A 16303-nucleotide genomic window follows, 5' to 3' on the forward strand; every position below is an offset into this window, starting at 1 on the left:
ATGAGCTGCTTAATAGATTTTCATGAAGTCAATCAATTTGCATGTGAACTTGCTAAAATGAATATATTCCTTGCTAACTGCTATACAGCTACAGGTAGTCCTTGACTTACAACCAAAATAGGAAATGAAATTTCTGTTGGTAAACATAGCAGTTTTTAAGTGAGTCATACCCGATTTTATGACTTTTATGCCACGGCTATTAAGCAAATCACTGCAGTTAAGTGAATCAAGTGTCATTAAGCAGATCCAGCTTCCTCCATTGATTTTGCTTGTTGGAAGTTAGCTGGGAAGGCTGCAAATGGCGATCACATGACCCTAGAATGTCACAACCCTTGTAAATATGCCAATTGCCAAGCAACTGAATGTTGATCATGTGATTGTGAGGATGCTTGATGAGTGCGAGTACCAGTTATAAGTCACTTTTTCAATGCCATTGTGACTCTGAATGGTCACTAAATGAATGATTGTAAGTCTATGATTACTTGTATTAGAAACCTTTGATTTGACAAGTTTTGTAGCATCCAGTGAGTTTCCTTCAATCATTAGCGAAATAAGTTTAAGGATTTAAAACTTTTGGAATAAACAGCAAATGGGTGATTAGAACTCTGACTTGAGAAAGTTACAGACTGAAGGGTTCAGGTGGATTCAAAATAAAAATTTGAAATTAATTATAAGAATCCTTTCCATGAGAAAATGCTATTTTTTTGAATTCTTAAAAAAAGATAGGATTGGAATTTGACAGGTGCAAACTAAAGGGAACAGAAGGTACTGAAGATTACAATTAAAAGAGAAGAACATTTAAATTTGATTTACTATTACAGAATGGAGCAAAATACTTGAACACTGGATGCACTGCAGAATGTTTGGGAACAATGGACGCAAAAGTGAATTTTAAGAGTGCTTGCCATTATAGACAAAAGATGTTATAGAATAGGAACAAGTTTCACTACACTTGAGATTAAGACTAACATTGAGCTGAAAGTGCATTTAAAAATGACAGAGTACAAGAATCATATGGAAGAAGATGCTATATTGGACATACAAATGAAAGCCGCTGATGTCTTAATATTTAGAGGGGAATATACAAATGCCAAACCAAGAGTGACTTGGATTTGGGCCTTTCCCATATTGGATTTATAAAAAAGATGGTATTAACTTTGAAGAATTTTATGGAAAAAAAGAAAAAAAATCAAACAAAACAAGTTCTAGGATATCTTTTGAATGAATTAAATATCATGATTGTTAAAAATAAAAGAAAGGAATATAAAGTTAGTTTATTTGATCAAGCTTAAAATAGGTATGTTGTCATCTCTGGTAACCCTTAATTGATTCTTACTGACCAGGACTGAATTATGAGGTTTTAAGGATTTATTTATAGATAAGAGATGAGATACTAGAAGAGATCATTTGTTGTATTTTAAGAGAAGGGTAAAGTCAATTCTTTATATATTTCTTTTCTTTTTTAAAGTATATTCTTATTTTTCTATCTTTTCTTTTCTGCATTTTTTCTTTCTTTTTCTTGTAGTTTGTATTATATTTTTTCTTTTTAATTGTAATGTTTAATTGCTATAAAAAATCAAGCTCTTCTTAGAAAATGAATGTAGAGAAAACATTTGTAATCCAGTGCCTTCCTTAGAAATTCAACCATTTGTCTCTGTAAAAAACTGGGATTGAAAGCTTTGTAGAGAGATGTCTGGGAACTATCACTTACTGGTAAATAAGTATTATATGGCATCATATCCTTCATGGCAGCCATTTTGTTGAGAGCACCTACACCAATCTCTCAAATTATAAGCATACATAAAGAGAAATTGTTCACTTCTTTATTAAAAATAACATTTTGTGTTCACTAAAAAATCAGATGGGAGGCATTAAATTACAGGTTTAATTATTGGTGAGCATATTTATTTGTAGAGCAGGGCTCTCTAATCTTGGCAGACTTGTGGATTTTAACTCCCAGAATTTCCCAGCGAGCATGGCTGGCTGAGGAATTCTGGGACTTAAAGTCCACAAGTCTTCAAGTTGCCAAGTTTGGAGACCTGTTGTAGAGCACTCAAAGAAACTCCACAGGATATGGGTAGAGTTGCATTGAATATCTAAAGTGATTTTTTATATCTCAGTTAGTTCTTATTATGTGGTCTTGATATAAACTGCACATGGGGAACTTCTGATGTGGGGACTTATTAGTAATATGGGTTTTTTTAAATCCCAAGAACATCCCTAATCCTTTTTACTTCTGATAAAGTTACCATTCTTTTAAGGGAGCAGAAAGACGGAATGGTGCAATCCATTTACAGTTTCCATTTAACTGTGCAGATATTACAAAAATATCTATAAAAAGTAAGCTTTTTCATCATAGCCTCATACTCTGAGCCCAAAGGAAATGAAACCAGCAGAGAATGCTCCAACTTCAGAGATCTCATACTATACCGTGAATCGTGTCTGTCACCTGGAAACCAGAGTGCTCTAGGCACGATCGCATGGACAAGCCTGCAGCAGAGAACACATGCACATACAACTAAAATGGTACATTACCCTCAGATGACCCTTAACGCCACCCAACAAACAAGTGTCCCCTTATCAGGAATTCTATATGCCAATAAATAGGCATTTGTAGTTATTCCTTGCTACCAGGTAAATCAAAGCAAAAATTTCAACAGTGAAGGAGCATTACAGAATTCCACATATTTACTGAATTACAAACAAATAAAAAGTAGGAAGTAGGTATGTAATACTAAGCAATTGCAGTCAATCTATATCTGATTAGTGAACATTAAATAGTCTTAAATGTTTTCTATTTTATTAAACCTGAGACAGGCTGGTAATAACAACAGAATTCTAACATCTGGCTGCTAAAATAGAGCGTGAACCATCTCCCACCCCCCCCAATATTCTCTTTATTTGGCTAAAATGAGATTTCTGCCACAAGTAAACAATACACAACACAATTTGTACATTTTTGTAGTAGTAAAGAGTAATGCTATTTATTTCAATTGCTTTAATAACTGCCTTTCAGATGTATACACCGACCAATAGTATTGTTCTTTCTATTAATCTCAGAAAAGCTGACAATTTTTTTACATCTTACTTCCTAGCGTCATATTACACAGCATAGTGGCACAAAATAAAAGTTGGCTGAGGAATATCCCGTCTTTTCTGCATTTTCTTGTAGCCAATTTAAAGCAATATAATTGAACAGTATGTATGCACTGACATTTGTGTCTTCCAGTATTTATGATAAGCAAACTGGACTACGTTGGAAAGTAAACAACAGGGCACATTTTTTTAAAAAATGTCATTTCAGTTGGAATATGAAGAACTGGTAAGGTATCCTCCAATTAGTACTTTTCAAATTCGGAATAAAAGAACTGAAGAGTTAAAGTTTGGTCCTGAGAATTGATATGAATCTGAAAATGGGAATAATTGTTTTCTGAATGCCAGTGTAATATAAGCATTACTTCTAACTTAAAAAGTTAGAAATTCATTTAAATTAAATACAAGGTGCCATTCTTAACTCTGCAGTCTTTATCCATAAAAATTACAGTTAAGAATCTAAATGAAAAAAAATTGTGAATATGCACTGTAAGATTAACATCAGCTTCAGTTTTATTTTTATTACTTTATTGATTTTTGATAGAAAAGTGTGACACTAGAAAAAAAATCAGTTTGCTTATGCATTAAAAATAGTTTAGAAAGAGACAAATGTTTATACTGAGACCCTCAATATAATCTGAAAGTGTTACCTTAGGACTGTCTCTGCTTACTTAAACCTTAGTGAACTGCACCAACAAAAACAGTCATTTCACTGCCACTATGGAAATAAAGGAAGTTAGATATCTTCAAAAATCTTAATACCAAGTAAAAAAAAATTAGGATAATACTCAAATGAGCAGCCAAAGTAGGACTGAATCTAAAAATTCTGAATTATTTTCTTCATAAAAAGGCAGAAAATATATTATAAAAATAGTTATTTTGGGGGAAGCTTAAGCACAATCCAATCCAATTTATGATTCTATAAGACTAAATATTCAGAGTACTATAATTACAGTATTTATGTCAAAATGCATGCTAGTACATATTAAAATTCTGAAAACTCCACTATATTTTGAAATGAAAATGAGCTGATCACAACCAGGCACTAATTTGTATTTACTCTGCAGACAAATTTTTAAAAAAATATGTAATCTTATACACTAAGTAATAATAGCAGCATGACTTAATTCATTTGTAAATTAATGTAAAATACTAAACAGTTATTTTGAATTGTAGTTCTAGCACCAGTATTTTAGGTCACAGCAATAAATCAGCAACAGCAAATATCTATTTCTTTGGTTATTGCCTTGCAAGATTTCAACTCGTTACTTTTTAGTTTGCAATACATAATCCAAGATTCAAAACATAGCCATAATAAATTATGCTCAGGATTACTCTCACTATACACTCAAGTGGCATTTAATATTGAATTTCAATATATTTGGAGTTCAGGAGCATTCTAGTTATAAGAAATTGAATACAGTACTATCATGAGTACTCTTTTAAGAACCAAATCAAAAATTTGCACTAAGGATTCTTAATGGAAGGAAAGCTATATTACGGTACATTAATTTACCAAGCTTTAAACACAATTTCTGCATCTTCTGTCACTACTGAACAATGTTGCGATGGAACACATCTTTCAAATTTTGGGACGATACATTGCAAGAACTATTATTTCAATTAATGTCAGATTATCTAATCTGTAAACCTATCCAAAAGACCTATTTTAGACATTATTATTGTCTTGCTGTACCATTCTATACTATGAATATGCATACGTTTAGAAAGTAAACAACAGTGATACTGAATTATGAATAATGTTAACCTTAGAGATTTTTCTGTTAGTTAAACAACTGGAAATTTAGGGTTACAACAATTTCTACAAATAATTAATTAATAAGCAATGGCTTCAGACCAATTTCAAACCTAATTTCATAGTATTAGCAATGTTAAAAGTGGTAATAAATACTTCAATGAGCAGAAAATGGTTATTCATAACATTTCTGCTTTTCTTTTTCCCACTGGATCAATTCTAGGCATCTCACTTAAAAGCACTACTTGGGAACAAATCCCTTGGCTTTATTGGGATTTATGTTAAATAATCAGAACATCTTTGTTGTGTAAATTCTGTGATATAGCATCACCTTTACACAAAAATGCAGCAGGTCTCGCACCCATTATTGATACAATGTCTACATAAGATGGAATTTCTTGGTTTAATAAGGGAGCCTTAAGAACATAAGCAGATTTTTAGCAATCTCAGGGTACTCCAGATTTACTCTATGTAGCCTCAATGACTCCTATTTGGGCTGTGAGAATCAGAATCTAAACTTGGTATAGATAAATTAAGTCATTGCTACACATATTCTGATAACTGCTAGGTTCAATTACAGGTAGTCCTTGTCTTACATTATTTGTTTAGTGACCGTCAAAGTTAGAACAGCATTGAAAAAGTGACTTGTGACCATTTTTCACACTTATGACCAATGCTGTATCCCGTTATATGATCCAAATTTGGGATCTTGGTAACTGGCATATATTTACGATATGACAGTTGCACTTTCCCGGGTCATGTGCTAAATTTTTGTAACCTTCCCAGCCAGGTTTTGACAAGCAAAGTCAATGGGAAAAGCCAGATTCGCTTAATGATTGCATGATTAACTTAACAACTGCAATCATTTGCTTTATTACTATGGCAAAAATATTGTAAAATGAGACAAATCTCACTTAACAACTGCCTTGCTTAACCACAGAAATGTTGGGCTCAATTGTGGTTGCAATTTCAGGACTACCTGTACTGCAGAAACTGTACATAATTTGTTAAACTTATATCTTATATTTTGTCTAGAAAGTCAAAGTGATGTAAATAGATATCTCTTCTTTAATTCTTCCCCAAAAGCAAGCCTGTGAGATATATGGGAGTTACAGAGAATAACTGTCTCAAAATTGCCCAGTGAGCTTTCATAAACTGAGGTAGATTTGAATCTGGTCACCTCAATCCTGGTCCAAAACCAATTATACTAGAGAGAATCACCTGTGAAAACTACCTGGAAACTGCAGCCAATTCAACTTCTAACTTCTGTATAACACCTGCTGCTGTATTTATTTGATACTACCTTCAGAATATTTTCCAGATGCCATAATCACCTGAGGTAAAGTAGATATGACTTCCATGGAGAAGGGGTGGGGGGAGAGACTAGGACCAATCCTGTTACCTTTTCAGTGCCAGGCATTTTAAAAAAAATTATCCAATATTTATTAAATGTTTAAATCTAAATTTAATCTCTTAAAATGTTCATTAACATATTTACATATTCAAACTATTTACATGTTTGATTGTATCTTAGATTTTTTAAAAATTACTTTTATCTTTCACTAAATTCTTAGCATGAAAAATATGATTTCTTTTTATTATTTTTTGCACAGTGCCTGAAAGCATACTTGGTGGCTAACAAGCAAATCAATGAACAATAAAGAAGAAGAATCCTTATTATTCCATAAGCCAATTTTTTTGATGGAGAGAATGGAGAGGCCACCTCCTGTGCCTTAAACAGAATCTTCCTCTTATCATTTCTAGACTAATCCATATCACTATATGGTAGATATAATGTTAAAAATAACTAATATTAACGCCTGCAAGTAGAAACATGGGAAAGGAGAAACTTATATCAAATCTAATGTTGCTTAAGCAACAATAAAGGCTTAGTATGGGTTTCCTGCAAGAATCATTTTGGGAAAAGATGTATAAGTCACTATTACTCAAGGCTAATGATTCAGTTCAGAGCTAGGGAGTGAACAAAGTTATAAGCAATGGTGTTTCTCAATTCAGATCTGCATAATGATGAGCCAATAATAAGTGCTTAAGACAAGAGTTCTACGTGCATAGTTGACAAAAACTAATAGATATTTTGTATTTCAAACACACTTGAGATTTACATTAAAAACCATATATTTTAATGCAATAAATAAACCCAGCATAGGTGGAACAGCTGAAATGTATATTATTCATATGTACAATATGAAATCATTTCCCCCATTGTTCTAACAATACTCACCATTTGCAGAATTGCACCATATAAACGAAGAAGAACAGTGCGTGGTTCATCTGCAACAGTCTCTATAGTGTCAGGCAAAGAACACTGGAATAGCATGTTGCTGAGGCCTCCTCTACAAAAAGAAATCATTTTTTTTTAATTTAGCACAGGAGAGGATCAGTATTCAAGTAAGATTTGGACTACATGATTCTGAACACAAGTGTGAAAAATGGACTCATATTTTGGATTCAAATCCAAATTTGCTGTGCCTAGATTCACGTAGCTTTCTGCATGAAGACCTTTTGGAGCAGAAAAAAATCAAGTTCAATTAGTGGCCTCTGTTTTGAACCCCCAATCATATTTCTTGCTTGCATTTAATTTGCCCCTTCCTGTTTTCTTTTCTTCAGTATGGACAGATCAGTGCAGGCACACACAAAGGGGAGAATTCCCATTTTGTTACTAAGTTTATCTCCATGACAGCCATTTTATGCTTAGTCATACCCAGAACAGCCATGTTGTGATTATGCTTGTGGCATCTTTTCAGAATATTAAATAAAATCATGGGCCTCATTTAGTAAATATATTTAAACAAGTTATCATTGCACAGAATTGATTTGGTCTCATAATATTCCAATAAAAACACTGTATGAACATATTCATTTAATTACATACCATACTATATTTACTATAGTCCTGTTATTTAATCTTACATGTTAGAAAGACATTAATAGCAGCATAATGGCATTAGCATAATAATGTATTCTGTTGTATAGACTATTAAAAATAGATTTTACAATTAAAGAACTGAGCAGGTTCACCATTTATCTTCCCATTTCTTAGTACAGGAAGTCCTCAAGTTACAACAATAATGGAGCCTGCCCATTGTAGTCATACATCATGATGGTTGTAAATCAAATTACTCATGCAACTGATTTGAATTTACAAACTTTTTTGTAAATTTTGGTCTTTAATTGAACGCAGCAGTCATTAAACGAACGAATGGTTCACAGTTCACTATGGGCCAGTTTTGCTGAAAACAGAAAGTAAATGCTGGTTTTCAGCAAGACCAGTGAGCCTGTCGATCAGAAAGGTTGGCAGTTTGATGGTTTGAATCCCTAATGCCACATAATGGAGTGAGCTTTCGTTACCTGCCCAAGCATCTGCCAATCTAGCAGTTCAAAAGCATGTAAAAAATGCAAATAGAAAAACAGGGACCACTTTAGTGGGAAAGTAACAGCGTTCTGTGCACCTTCATCATTTAGTCATGCCAGACAGATGACCACGGAGACGTCTTCCGACAGCCCTGGCTCTTTGGCTTTGAAATGGAGATGTGCACTGCCCTCTAGAGTCGGGAATGACGAGCACATATGTGCGAGGAGAAACTTTACCTTAACAGTGAGATTCTGCAGCCAGCCATAAATGCAGACCAGCTGCCAAGCACCCAGGGGGTGGAGAGAAAGTGGTTGTTGAAACTTCAAATCCAGGTAGTAAGTACCTTCAGAGAAGTCTGTCATATCTCTGAATGGTTGCTAAGTGACTGTCATAAGTCATCCCTACCCTTCTTGGTTTTTTAAAATCCATTCTCCCCCATTTCTCTCTTAGACTAGAGCCATTTCAAAATGCAGTGCCATAGTGTAGATTTCTGGATCAACATCTGGCTCAGAAATGTTCTGGGAATCAAGATGGGAACTAAAATCTAGGACTGTCCAGAAAACAAGCAGTTCTGCATGTAGCAATTATATTACAATTTTTAAAATTCAAATTTAGCATCTGACACAGAGGAAAAAAATCTACTATTCATTTTTTTTTTCATTTCGCCTTGATAGATTTTATAATTATGTAGAGGAAACACAGTCTGGTATCTGGCTTTGTCCACTCTATTCTAGTCCTGTCTAGTTTTTGAGTACAACCTTTGCCACATAAAAAAGCCATTGGATAGATTTATCCCACAGCCAACTTAATAGCACTAACAGTCCCACAGACTATTAGCAGTAACATCTATGTTTGCCCCCAAGGTAACACTATTTTTTCTTTCTAAATTTTCATGACGGAAGACAGCTTTTTCAGGTAGCATTCCAAAGGTTGTCTTCTTTTTTCTGAAAAGCAGAAGTGAGCAGCCTTTCTTTTGAGTTTCTTTGTACAATAGAGTGCTTTTCTTTTGCAACTTCAACAAGTTTAAATATTAAACCTAGCAGGTACTGCAGGAGCTAGGACGTAACAGCTGCGTTTTTTAGTTTTCTAAGGAAGAAAGGGAAAGCAGCTAGTTGGAATCCCAAAACCAGTTGGCTTTCTCCAATAAGAAAAGCCCTGCCTGTAAATTCTCAAATGTAAAGAAAATTAAACAATTTGTTTCCTGTTGAATTGGACACTATTGTTGCTCTTACTTGAATAATCTCAAATTAGACAGTCTTGAAGAAATTTGACTTGAAAGAAAAATGTACAGGTAGTCCTCGCTTAGTAACCACAATTGGGATCATCTTCTCAGCTGCTAAGCAGAAAATCATGTACCGGTAGCTGCAACAAACAGGCAACATTTTCCATTTGGTGATTAAGCGAATCACACCTATGATTTTACTTCCATAGTTTCCATTAAGTCTGCTTGTCGCAAGATGGTTGGGCATGCACATTTTATTTTATTTTATTAAACTTCTACACCACCTATTCCACTTTAGTGACTCTGGACAGTTTACAACAAGATAAACGCCTAACTAAAAGCAGTTAGAAAACATAATTAAGAACAAGGTTCAAAATGGTGATCATGTGACTGCAGGACACTGAAATAATCATAAATTTGAGGATTGGTCACACAGCTTTTTTATATACATATACTGCTGTAACATCAAATGGTTACTAAACTATGCAATCAGTAAATGAGAACTATCTGTGTACTCTTCAATAAATGGTTGAAGAGTCAAGCAGCTTGGCAATTGTTTATGCTGGGTGCTTCAGAAATAATGGAGTAGAATACAGGACAGAAGGCCCTGTAAAAATCCTAAACTACCCCTATAAAAATATATCAGACAATTCATAACCACTTGGGTCACTGTTGTAGAAATATTTCCTCCTTACCATATTCCACAATGTCTTCAACAATGGCAGAGCTTTTAATACAGGTAGTCTGTGCTTAACAACCAGAATGGTTGGGACCAGAATCTTACTTGTTGAACAAATCAGTTGTTAAGCAAGACATCATGCGACTGCTTCAGTCAATGACTGAACTTTCAGTAGTTGTTAAGCAGGGCTCATTATGCAAACAAATGGAGATAAAATCCTTTTTTCTCTGCCTGCACAGACGGAGAGATGCAGAGAAAAAAAAGATTTCAGTGCAGTGACTGTTTGGATTTCAGCAGGTGAGCTGAAAGTTTCGGTAGGGAGCTCATTCAGCCAGTCCTAGAGACAGGAAGAATTATCTCAGCAGGGGGCAGCAATTTGCAGCTTCTCTACCAGCTTCACCATTGGCTTTCTGGGGAAGTTGGCAAAGATTGCATATGGTGATCACATGATTGTGGAGTGTACCTGTCATAGTGCAAAGATTGTGAAACATCCATATTGCATTCATGTGACCTTAGGGCAGGGGTGTCCAAACTTGGCAACTTTTAAGACTTGTGGACTTCAACTTCCAGAATTCCCCAGCCAGCTTTAGGGGTACTTGCAGGAGTGCTTTACAAGATGTAACGCAGCCTTTCTGAGGTTGTTAATTTGATCAGTTGTTAAGCGAGAATTACCTACAGTATATACTTGAAAAGTTCTTAAAAATTCAAAGATATATTCAGAGATGTATCTGCCTTGAGAGTAGCCCATGGTGAACTATATAGTACAGTACAACAATAAAAATTAACTACAGGAAATATTTTATGACATTTTGTATTGTGCCATAAATGCTTTATGCTAAGTTTTATGTCATAAAATATTTTTTTAAACTGGCCAAATTTCAATGCCACAAGAGTCACCTCTTAATTTTGGATATGTTTTGTAAGCTAGCTCATTTGAGGTGCTTTAGTTCAAAACATTTTGCCCTTTGATGTATTTTTTCATCCAGTAAAGGTTACAGGCATTTGATGTCGGTCAATTAAGCTAGCCATTTCATAACTACCAAAACTAGTTGTTAGAATCATCACATTTCTTGACCATCCATACCATCTTCCCTTCAGAGAATCCTCTCTATTGATCAGCCTTACCGTAAGTTCATTTAAGTTGATATTCTGTTATAAACTTTGCCGTTTTCTATAAGAATTCAATTTAGTTATTCTACAGTTTTGTTCTAGCCCAGGAGGCAGCAACCCACGGCTCTGGAGCCACACATGGCTCTTTCATCCCTCTGCTGCAGCCTGTTGCTCAAAATATGCATGACAACTGCCAATGTGCAATACTCGCTGACAGGTGATTTATTGAGCTTTTCAACACCTGGTAGGCCAACCATGGCTAAATCCAAGAAAATAAAATTTTTAGAAGAAAACAGAATGTTTAATTCAATTACATATACTAGTCTTGTGGCCACTCAGGAAATAGTCAGGCACGGGAAGGGTTTTGTGGCTCCCAGTGTTTTCTTTTCTGTGGGAAATGGTCCAACTGGCTCTTTGAGTGTTTAAGGTTGCTGACCCCTGTTCTACCCACTTACTTTTCAATCTGCCAAATGAAACAAGTATCTTTGACAGCATACAGGTTGTACCAGTGATGATTGTATGCAATCCTATTGTTTAAATGTTAAAATTAGTCACTGAATGCTATCACTAGTCTCAAGTATATAAAGGTAGAAAGTGATCACTTCGCCCATTCATTTCATATTTCTATATTTTGCTCTCTAAAAGTTAGTACTTTTTTCAAATATCAAGTATTAAAGTCTGCTAACAGCAGGACTGCTTTCTCCATTAAATAAATAAAATTTGTGGTTTGATTTCCCTATCCCAGACAACATCCACAACTGCAGGAACAAATTTACTAATTACATAAATTGTCCATTGAAAGTTTTAAGAATGCATTGTTTTGTTTTGATTATGCATTAAAGAGGCAAGCTTCTTAAATTCCAGTAGGAACTATATAAATTTAGGTGCAACAAAGCAGTTGTCAGAGTAGGGGCTGGGCAGCCATCTGTCATATAAGCTTTCATTTTCTTTTTTAGAATGAGAGGTGCTGGATTTGAAGGCTAAGCAACCTCTTCCAGCTATGCTGGGGGGAAATCAGCATTTTATTAGGTTTTATTAGGAAAAAAAAGATGTTTTAGCAGAATAAATTTCACCACATTTCCACTCAACTCTTTCCTGTTGGCAAAGAAGGCTGCTCTACATTAACAAGGTTGCCACTCAAGCAAAAAAGAAATTAGACCAAAGTTCAACATTTCTCTCTGGTGCACAAACATAACTTTTTAAAAAAAAACTACACTTTTCATATAATTCTGAAAACATACATAATTTTAATAGCAATAAATAAAATTAAGAAACTTCTTAATCTTTATTCTCCTAGCAGTATATGCACAGCAGTTACTGCTGGGATTATGAGTCAGAGAAAGGCATCTAACATTTTACAGGAACTTGCAGTCAAGAAATGACTCTTAATGCTAAGCAGTCATATTAAAAAGAGGACAGAAGCAATAGAAGTCTCCATTGTCCTGAAACCACCACATATGACCCAAACTTTAAAATATCACCCCAAACTATGAATTTATCTCTAAAACATTTTATGCTACGCATACTTGAGACAGTTGCTAATAGTGACTGTTAAAAAGTAATCAACCAATTTTATGGGGCATTTCAAGGGTTTAACAAAAAAACAAAATGTATTGAAGCCTCATTAAGATTGTTAAGAATCTGAAGTCATAAAGGGTTTTCCTCATACCAGACTATGCAAGATTTCATAATAGAAATCATTTTACTTAGCATGAAATACCCTCATGATCAAAAGTGACAGTCATACATTTTTAAATATTTGAATATCTTTACTACAGAAAAAAAACATTGCAACGTGTTAGAAAGTTACTGCAAATAGATATATACTCAAAAAAGAAAAGCTTATGATTATCTTCTATCTATCACAAATTTTCTCCAGTATTAGCTAATCTAGAAAAGGCATAAATAATACCCAATCTTAGAAAACTTTATAGATTAATGTGATACCTGAATTTAAATTACCTTGCAAGTCTGAATAAAAAATACTGCTTGAAGCTGGTTTGTTCATCATTATTCATTCTATAGTCTGGCAAGAAGTCTAAATGAGCAGTCTTTCTACATTATAGTATAATCGTCAAGTGTGAAGTCAAAATCAGAAATGTTTTAGGTGATTCTCTAATTACTTTCTTTGGTTTCTCTAAATGTTTTTACAAGAAAGCAAAAAAAAGTAACCTGGCTACTGTATTAAACCAAGATCGTTTTAGCTGTAGCATTACCTTCGGGGACTGCTGGAAAGATTAAAGGTTACATGTGAAAATCATGTAACCACGGCTTGTTAAAGAAGCTACAGTTTACAAACATGAATTAAATTGACGTCCAAATTCTGCAGCCTAGACCAATCTCCAAAAGCCGGTCACTCCCACCCTTCCCTGTCTCCATTAATCATTTCCAGGATGACTTTTTTGTGGCCCTATAACCGCCCAAACCTCACCCCCCCCCAAAATTCTTCCTATCTGGGGAGACATGGGGAGTATGGGCTTGAGGGCCTTTGGAGGTCTTTAATGCCCTTCGTGAAGAAGGGAAGAAGCCATCTGGTTATTTCCGCCATTTGAGCACAAAAGACACAAGGTAGACCAAACTAACAGCTCCACCCCCCTCAGTTTTGCTGAACGAAACACACACACCTCCCTCACACCACACCCCCGTTTTAACGTTTGAGAGATTTCTCTCTTTCTGGACGAGCCGACCCCAAAAGACGTGGCTAAGGCAACGCACTCCAAACGTGCGGGGAATGTCATAAAGGAGAAGCCCAGCGGCTACCGCCCCGGTGGGAAGGGGCCAAGCCCCCTCCCACCCAACGGCTGTTAGCGGTCCCGTGCCCTACCCCGATACTAGCGAGATGCTAACCTGATGGGCGTGATGCGCAGCTGGTCCTCCCGCAGCCCCCGCCACGCCCCCCGCAAGAACTCCCGGCACCACAGATACGCCTTGCGCCGGGTGCGGGGATCGGGCTGCTCCTCCGTCGGCGGGGATGGAGGGGTGGGCGGCAGAACAAGAGGCGGCTGCTGCTGCTGCTGCTGTTGGTGGCCCTGGCCCCGGAGCCCCAGCTCCTTCACTTCGGCATCGGCGTTAGAAGACGGGGGCGAGGTGGGCGACTGAGTGAGGGCGGGGGGTAACACCGGACCCGGGGCGCATCCTAGCAGGAAGCCCAGAGGGGAGGAAGGGTCGGCCTCGCCGCCGTTACAGAACTTGGTCTTCATGGCGACCGCACGGATTGAAGAGCAAAAGGAAAAAAGACCGGAGGCTCGCACGCAACACCCAAAAAGACGCCGATCGCTCCAGCCGGAATCCCCCGCAGATGATCTACAGCGCGCGCGACAGCCTCCACCTAGTACTTATAGGCGCTCCGCACGAGGACGCCAGTGCACGAGATCACCTCATCTAAAAAGCTGTCCCCCCCGCCCTCCCGGCCTCTTTGTCTGTGTTGATTGGCTGCAGGCCCGATCCAACCGCAAGGTTGCGGTCGCGACGCTCCCTGATTGGTCCAGTGGGAAGAAGCGGCGCGGAAAGATCATTGGCTGCCTTCCTCGTTGCTCTGGTTATCCGAGGGGGGCTAAAGGCTTACGCGTATCCCAAAGATACAAACGTAGAGAATGTAGAGGGGAAAAGGACGGGGGAGGGGGAGGGGGAGGGGGAGGGGAGGTGATGTGAGTACTTTTTCTATTCCGCCTGCGCCACAAGCGGGGCCCTCAGCGAGCTCGCATTCCGCCTGTCCGCTTCTCATCCCCCGCCCCCGTAGTAGCTCAGGCAGGCTTGGCCCGCTCCTCCATCTTTCATCAGTGTCTCCGAAACTCCATCACTTCCCTCACCCGCTCCACCGTTTGTGTGAATCCCTCCCTCCCCTCACACACACACACCCCGCTTGCTTCATATTTGTAAGGTTGACTCCATTTTCTTCTCGGCTCCATTCTTAAATTTAACCTCTTTTTCTCTGCAGGCGCGTGGAGTGCTTTAGATTTGGGGGGAGGGCAAAAGGGGTTCGGAAAGCTAAACGGAGAGGATGCGAAGCGAGGGCGGCTACAAGGAAGAAATCGCCCCGGCAGAAACTGGTGCTTATGCGGTGGAAACCGACCGAGGCTGAAAAGCCCGCGCGGGAATAGCCCCAAAGGTCGCCGCTCTTGTTCCCTTCACGCAACGAAGGTGGAATTTGTCGCACTGGACTCTGCGTGGTGCGGCAGGGTTTGTCTGGGGCGGGAGGTGGGGGCGGCCCCGCGCCTCCTTTCCTTCAAAGAGACGGGCGGTAGCGCCTCAGCTCTGGAGCCAAGTGCAGTCCGCATCATCAGGCCAAGGCCACCGGGTTGAAGTACAGTACACGGCGTGCTCTGCTCCGGAGAAGGAAGGGGGAGGAGAAGCAAGGCGATTTAAAACCCTCTTGCGATTTAAAAAAGCGGAAAGTTACAACTGGTGGAGTGGAAATGAATTGAGCCTATTTCAGTGCGGGAAATGAGCCGGAGGCAGGGGAGAGGGAAATGCCAAGCCCGGAGCAGCGTGGGGTTGAAGTAACATCTCCGCAGTTGTGTTTGTAGTTAGCTGCAGGTTTACTTGTGCTCCGTTCTTTGTGCTTTTTCTGTGGAGCAAAAGGGAGGCATTCACAACCGTCGGATTTAAGTCCTGTGCGCCTGTCGTCGAGTGGGCAGGAAATCATTCCTGTTGAAATTGCCCCTTGTCCAGCCTGCATTGCTAGTGTCCTTAATCATTGGCAACGGCTTGACTTTCCTCCAGGTCAGTGGTTCTCAACCTGTGGGTTGGGACCCCTTTGGGGGTCGAACGACCCTTTCACAGGGGTCGCCCAAGACCATCAGAAAAAAACATATTTTTGATTGTCTTAGGAACAGAGACACCAATGTTATGGTTGGGGGTCACCACAACGTGAGGAACTGTATTAAAGGGTTGGGAAGGTTGAGAACCACTGCTCCTGGTTGAAGGATGGCGAAAGCTGACAGGTTTTATGCCTCTTGTGGTTGCCCTTGTCAGAATAAGGAGGAAAAGGGTTGATACAACAAAGTTGCCTGAAGCCTGTTTTGCTCCTGGATAGGGGATGAGATGAACATCATCAAATGGGAGTATGGG

The 16303-nt window shown here is 38.1% G+C and overlaps 1 protein-coding gene across 3 annotated transcripts in view; it reads right to left on the reverse strand.

Moving 5' to 3' along the window:
* The window catches only part of CHKA (choline kinase alpha), a 33641-nt gene extending 19045 nt beyond the window's left edge, over window positions 1-14596 (reverse strand). For 2 of the 3 annotated variants that reach the window (XM_081936937.1, XM_081936936.1), the window contains exons 1-2: window positions 14081-14596; window positions 7092-7203 (exon numbers count right to left, since the gene is read on the reverse strand). In XM_081936937.1, the coding sequence (XP_081793063.1) occupies window positions 7092-7203; window positions 14081-14433 (465 nt within the window). In that variant the 5' untranslated portion in view covers window positions 14434-14596. Of the gene's footprint in view, window positions 1-7091; window positions 7204-13195; window positions 13765-14080 lie in introns of those variants that run through there. The other variant, XM_081936938.1, reaches the window with a different exon arrangement.
* Window positions 14597-16303: the final 1707 nt, after the last annotated feature.

The sequence above is a fragment of the Natrix helvetica genome, assembly GCF_964273705.1.
Source record: "Natrix helvetica genome assembly, chromosome: 1".
NCBI lineage: Eukaryota > Metazoa > Chordata > Lepidosauria > Squamata > Natricidae > Natrix > Natrix helvetica.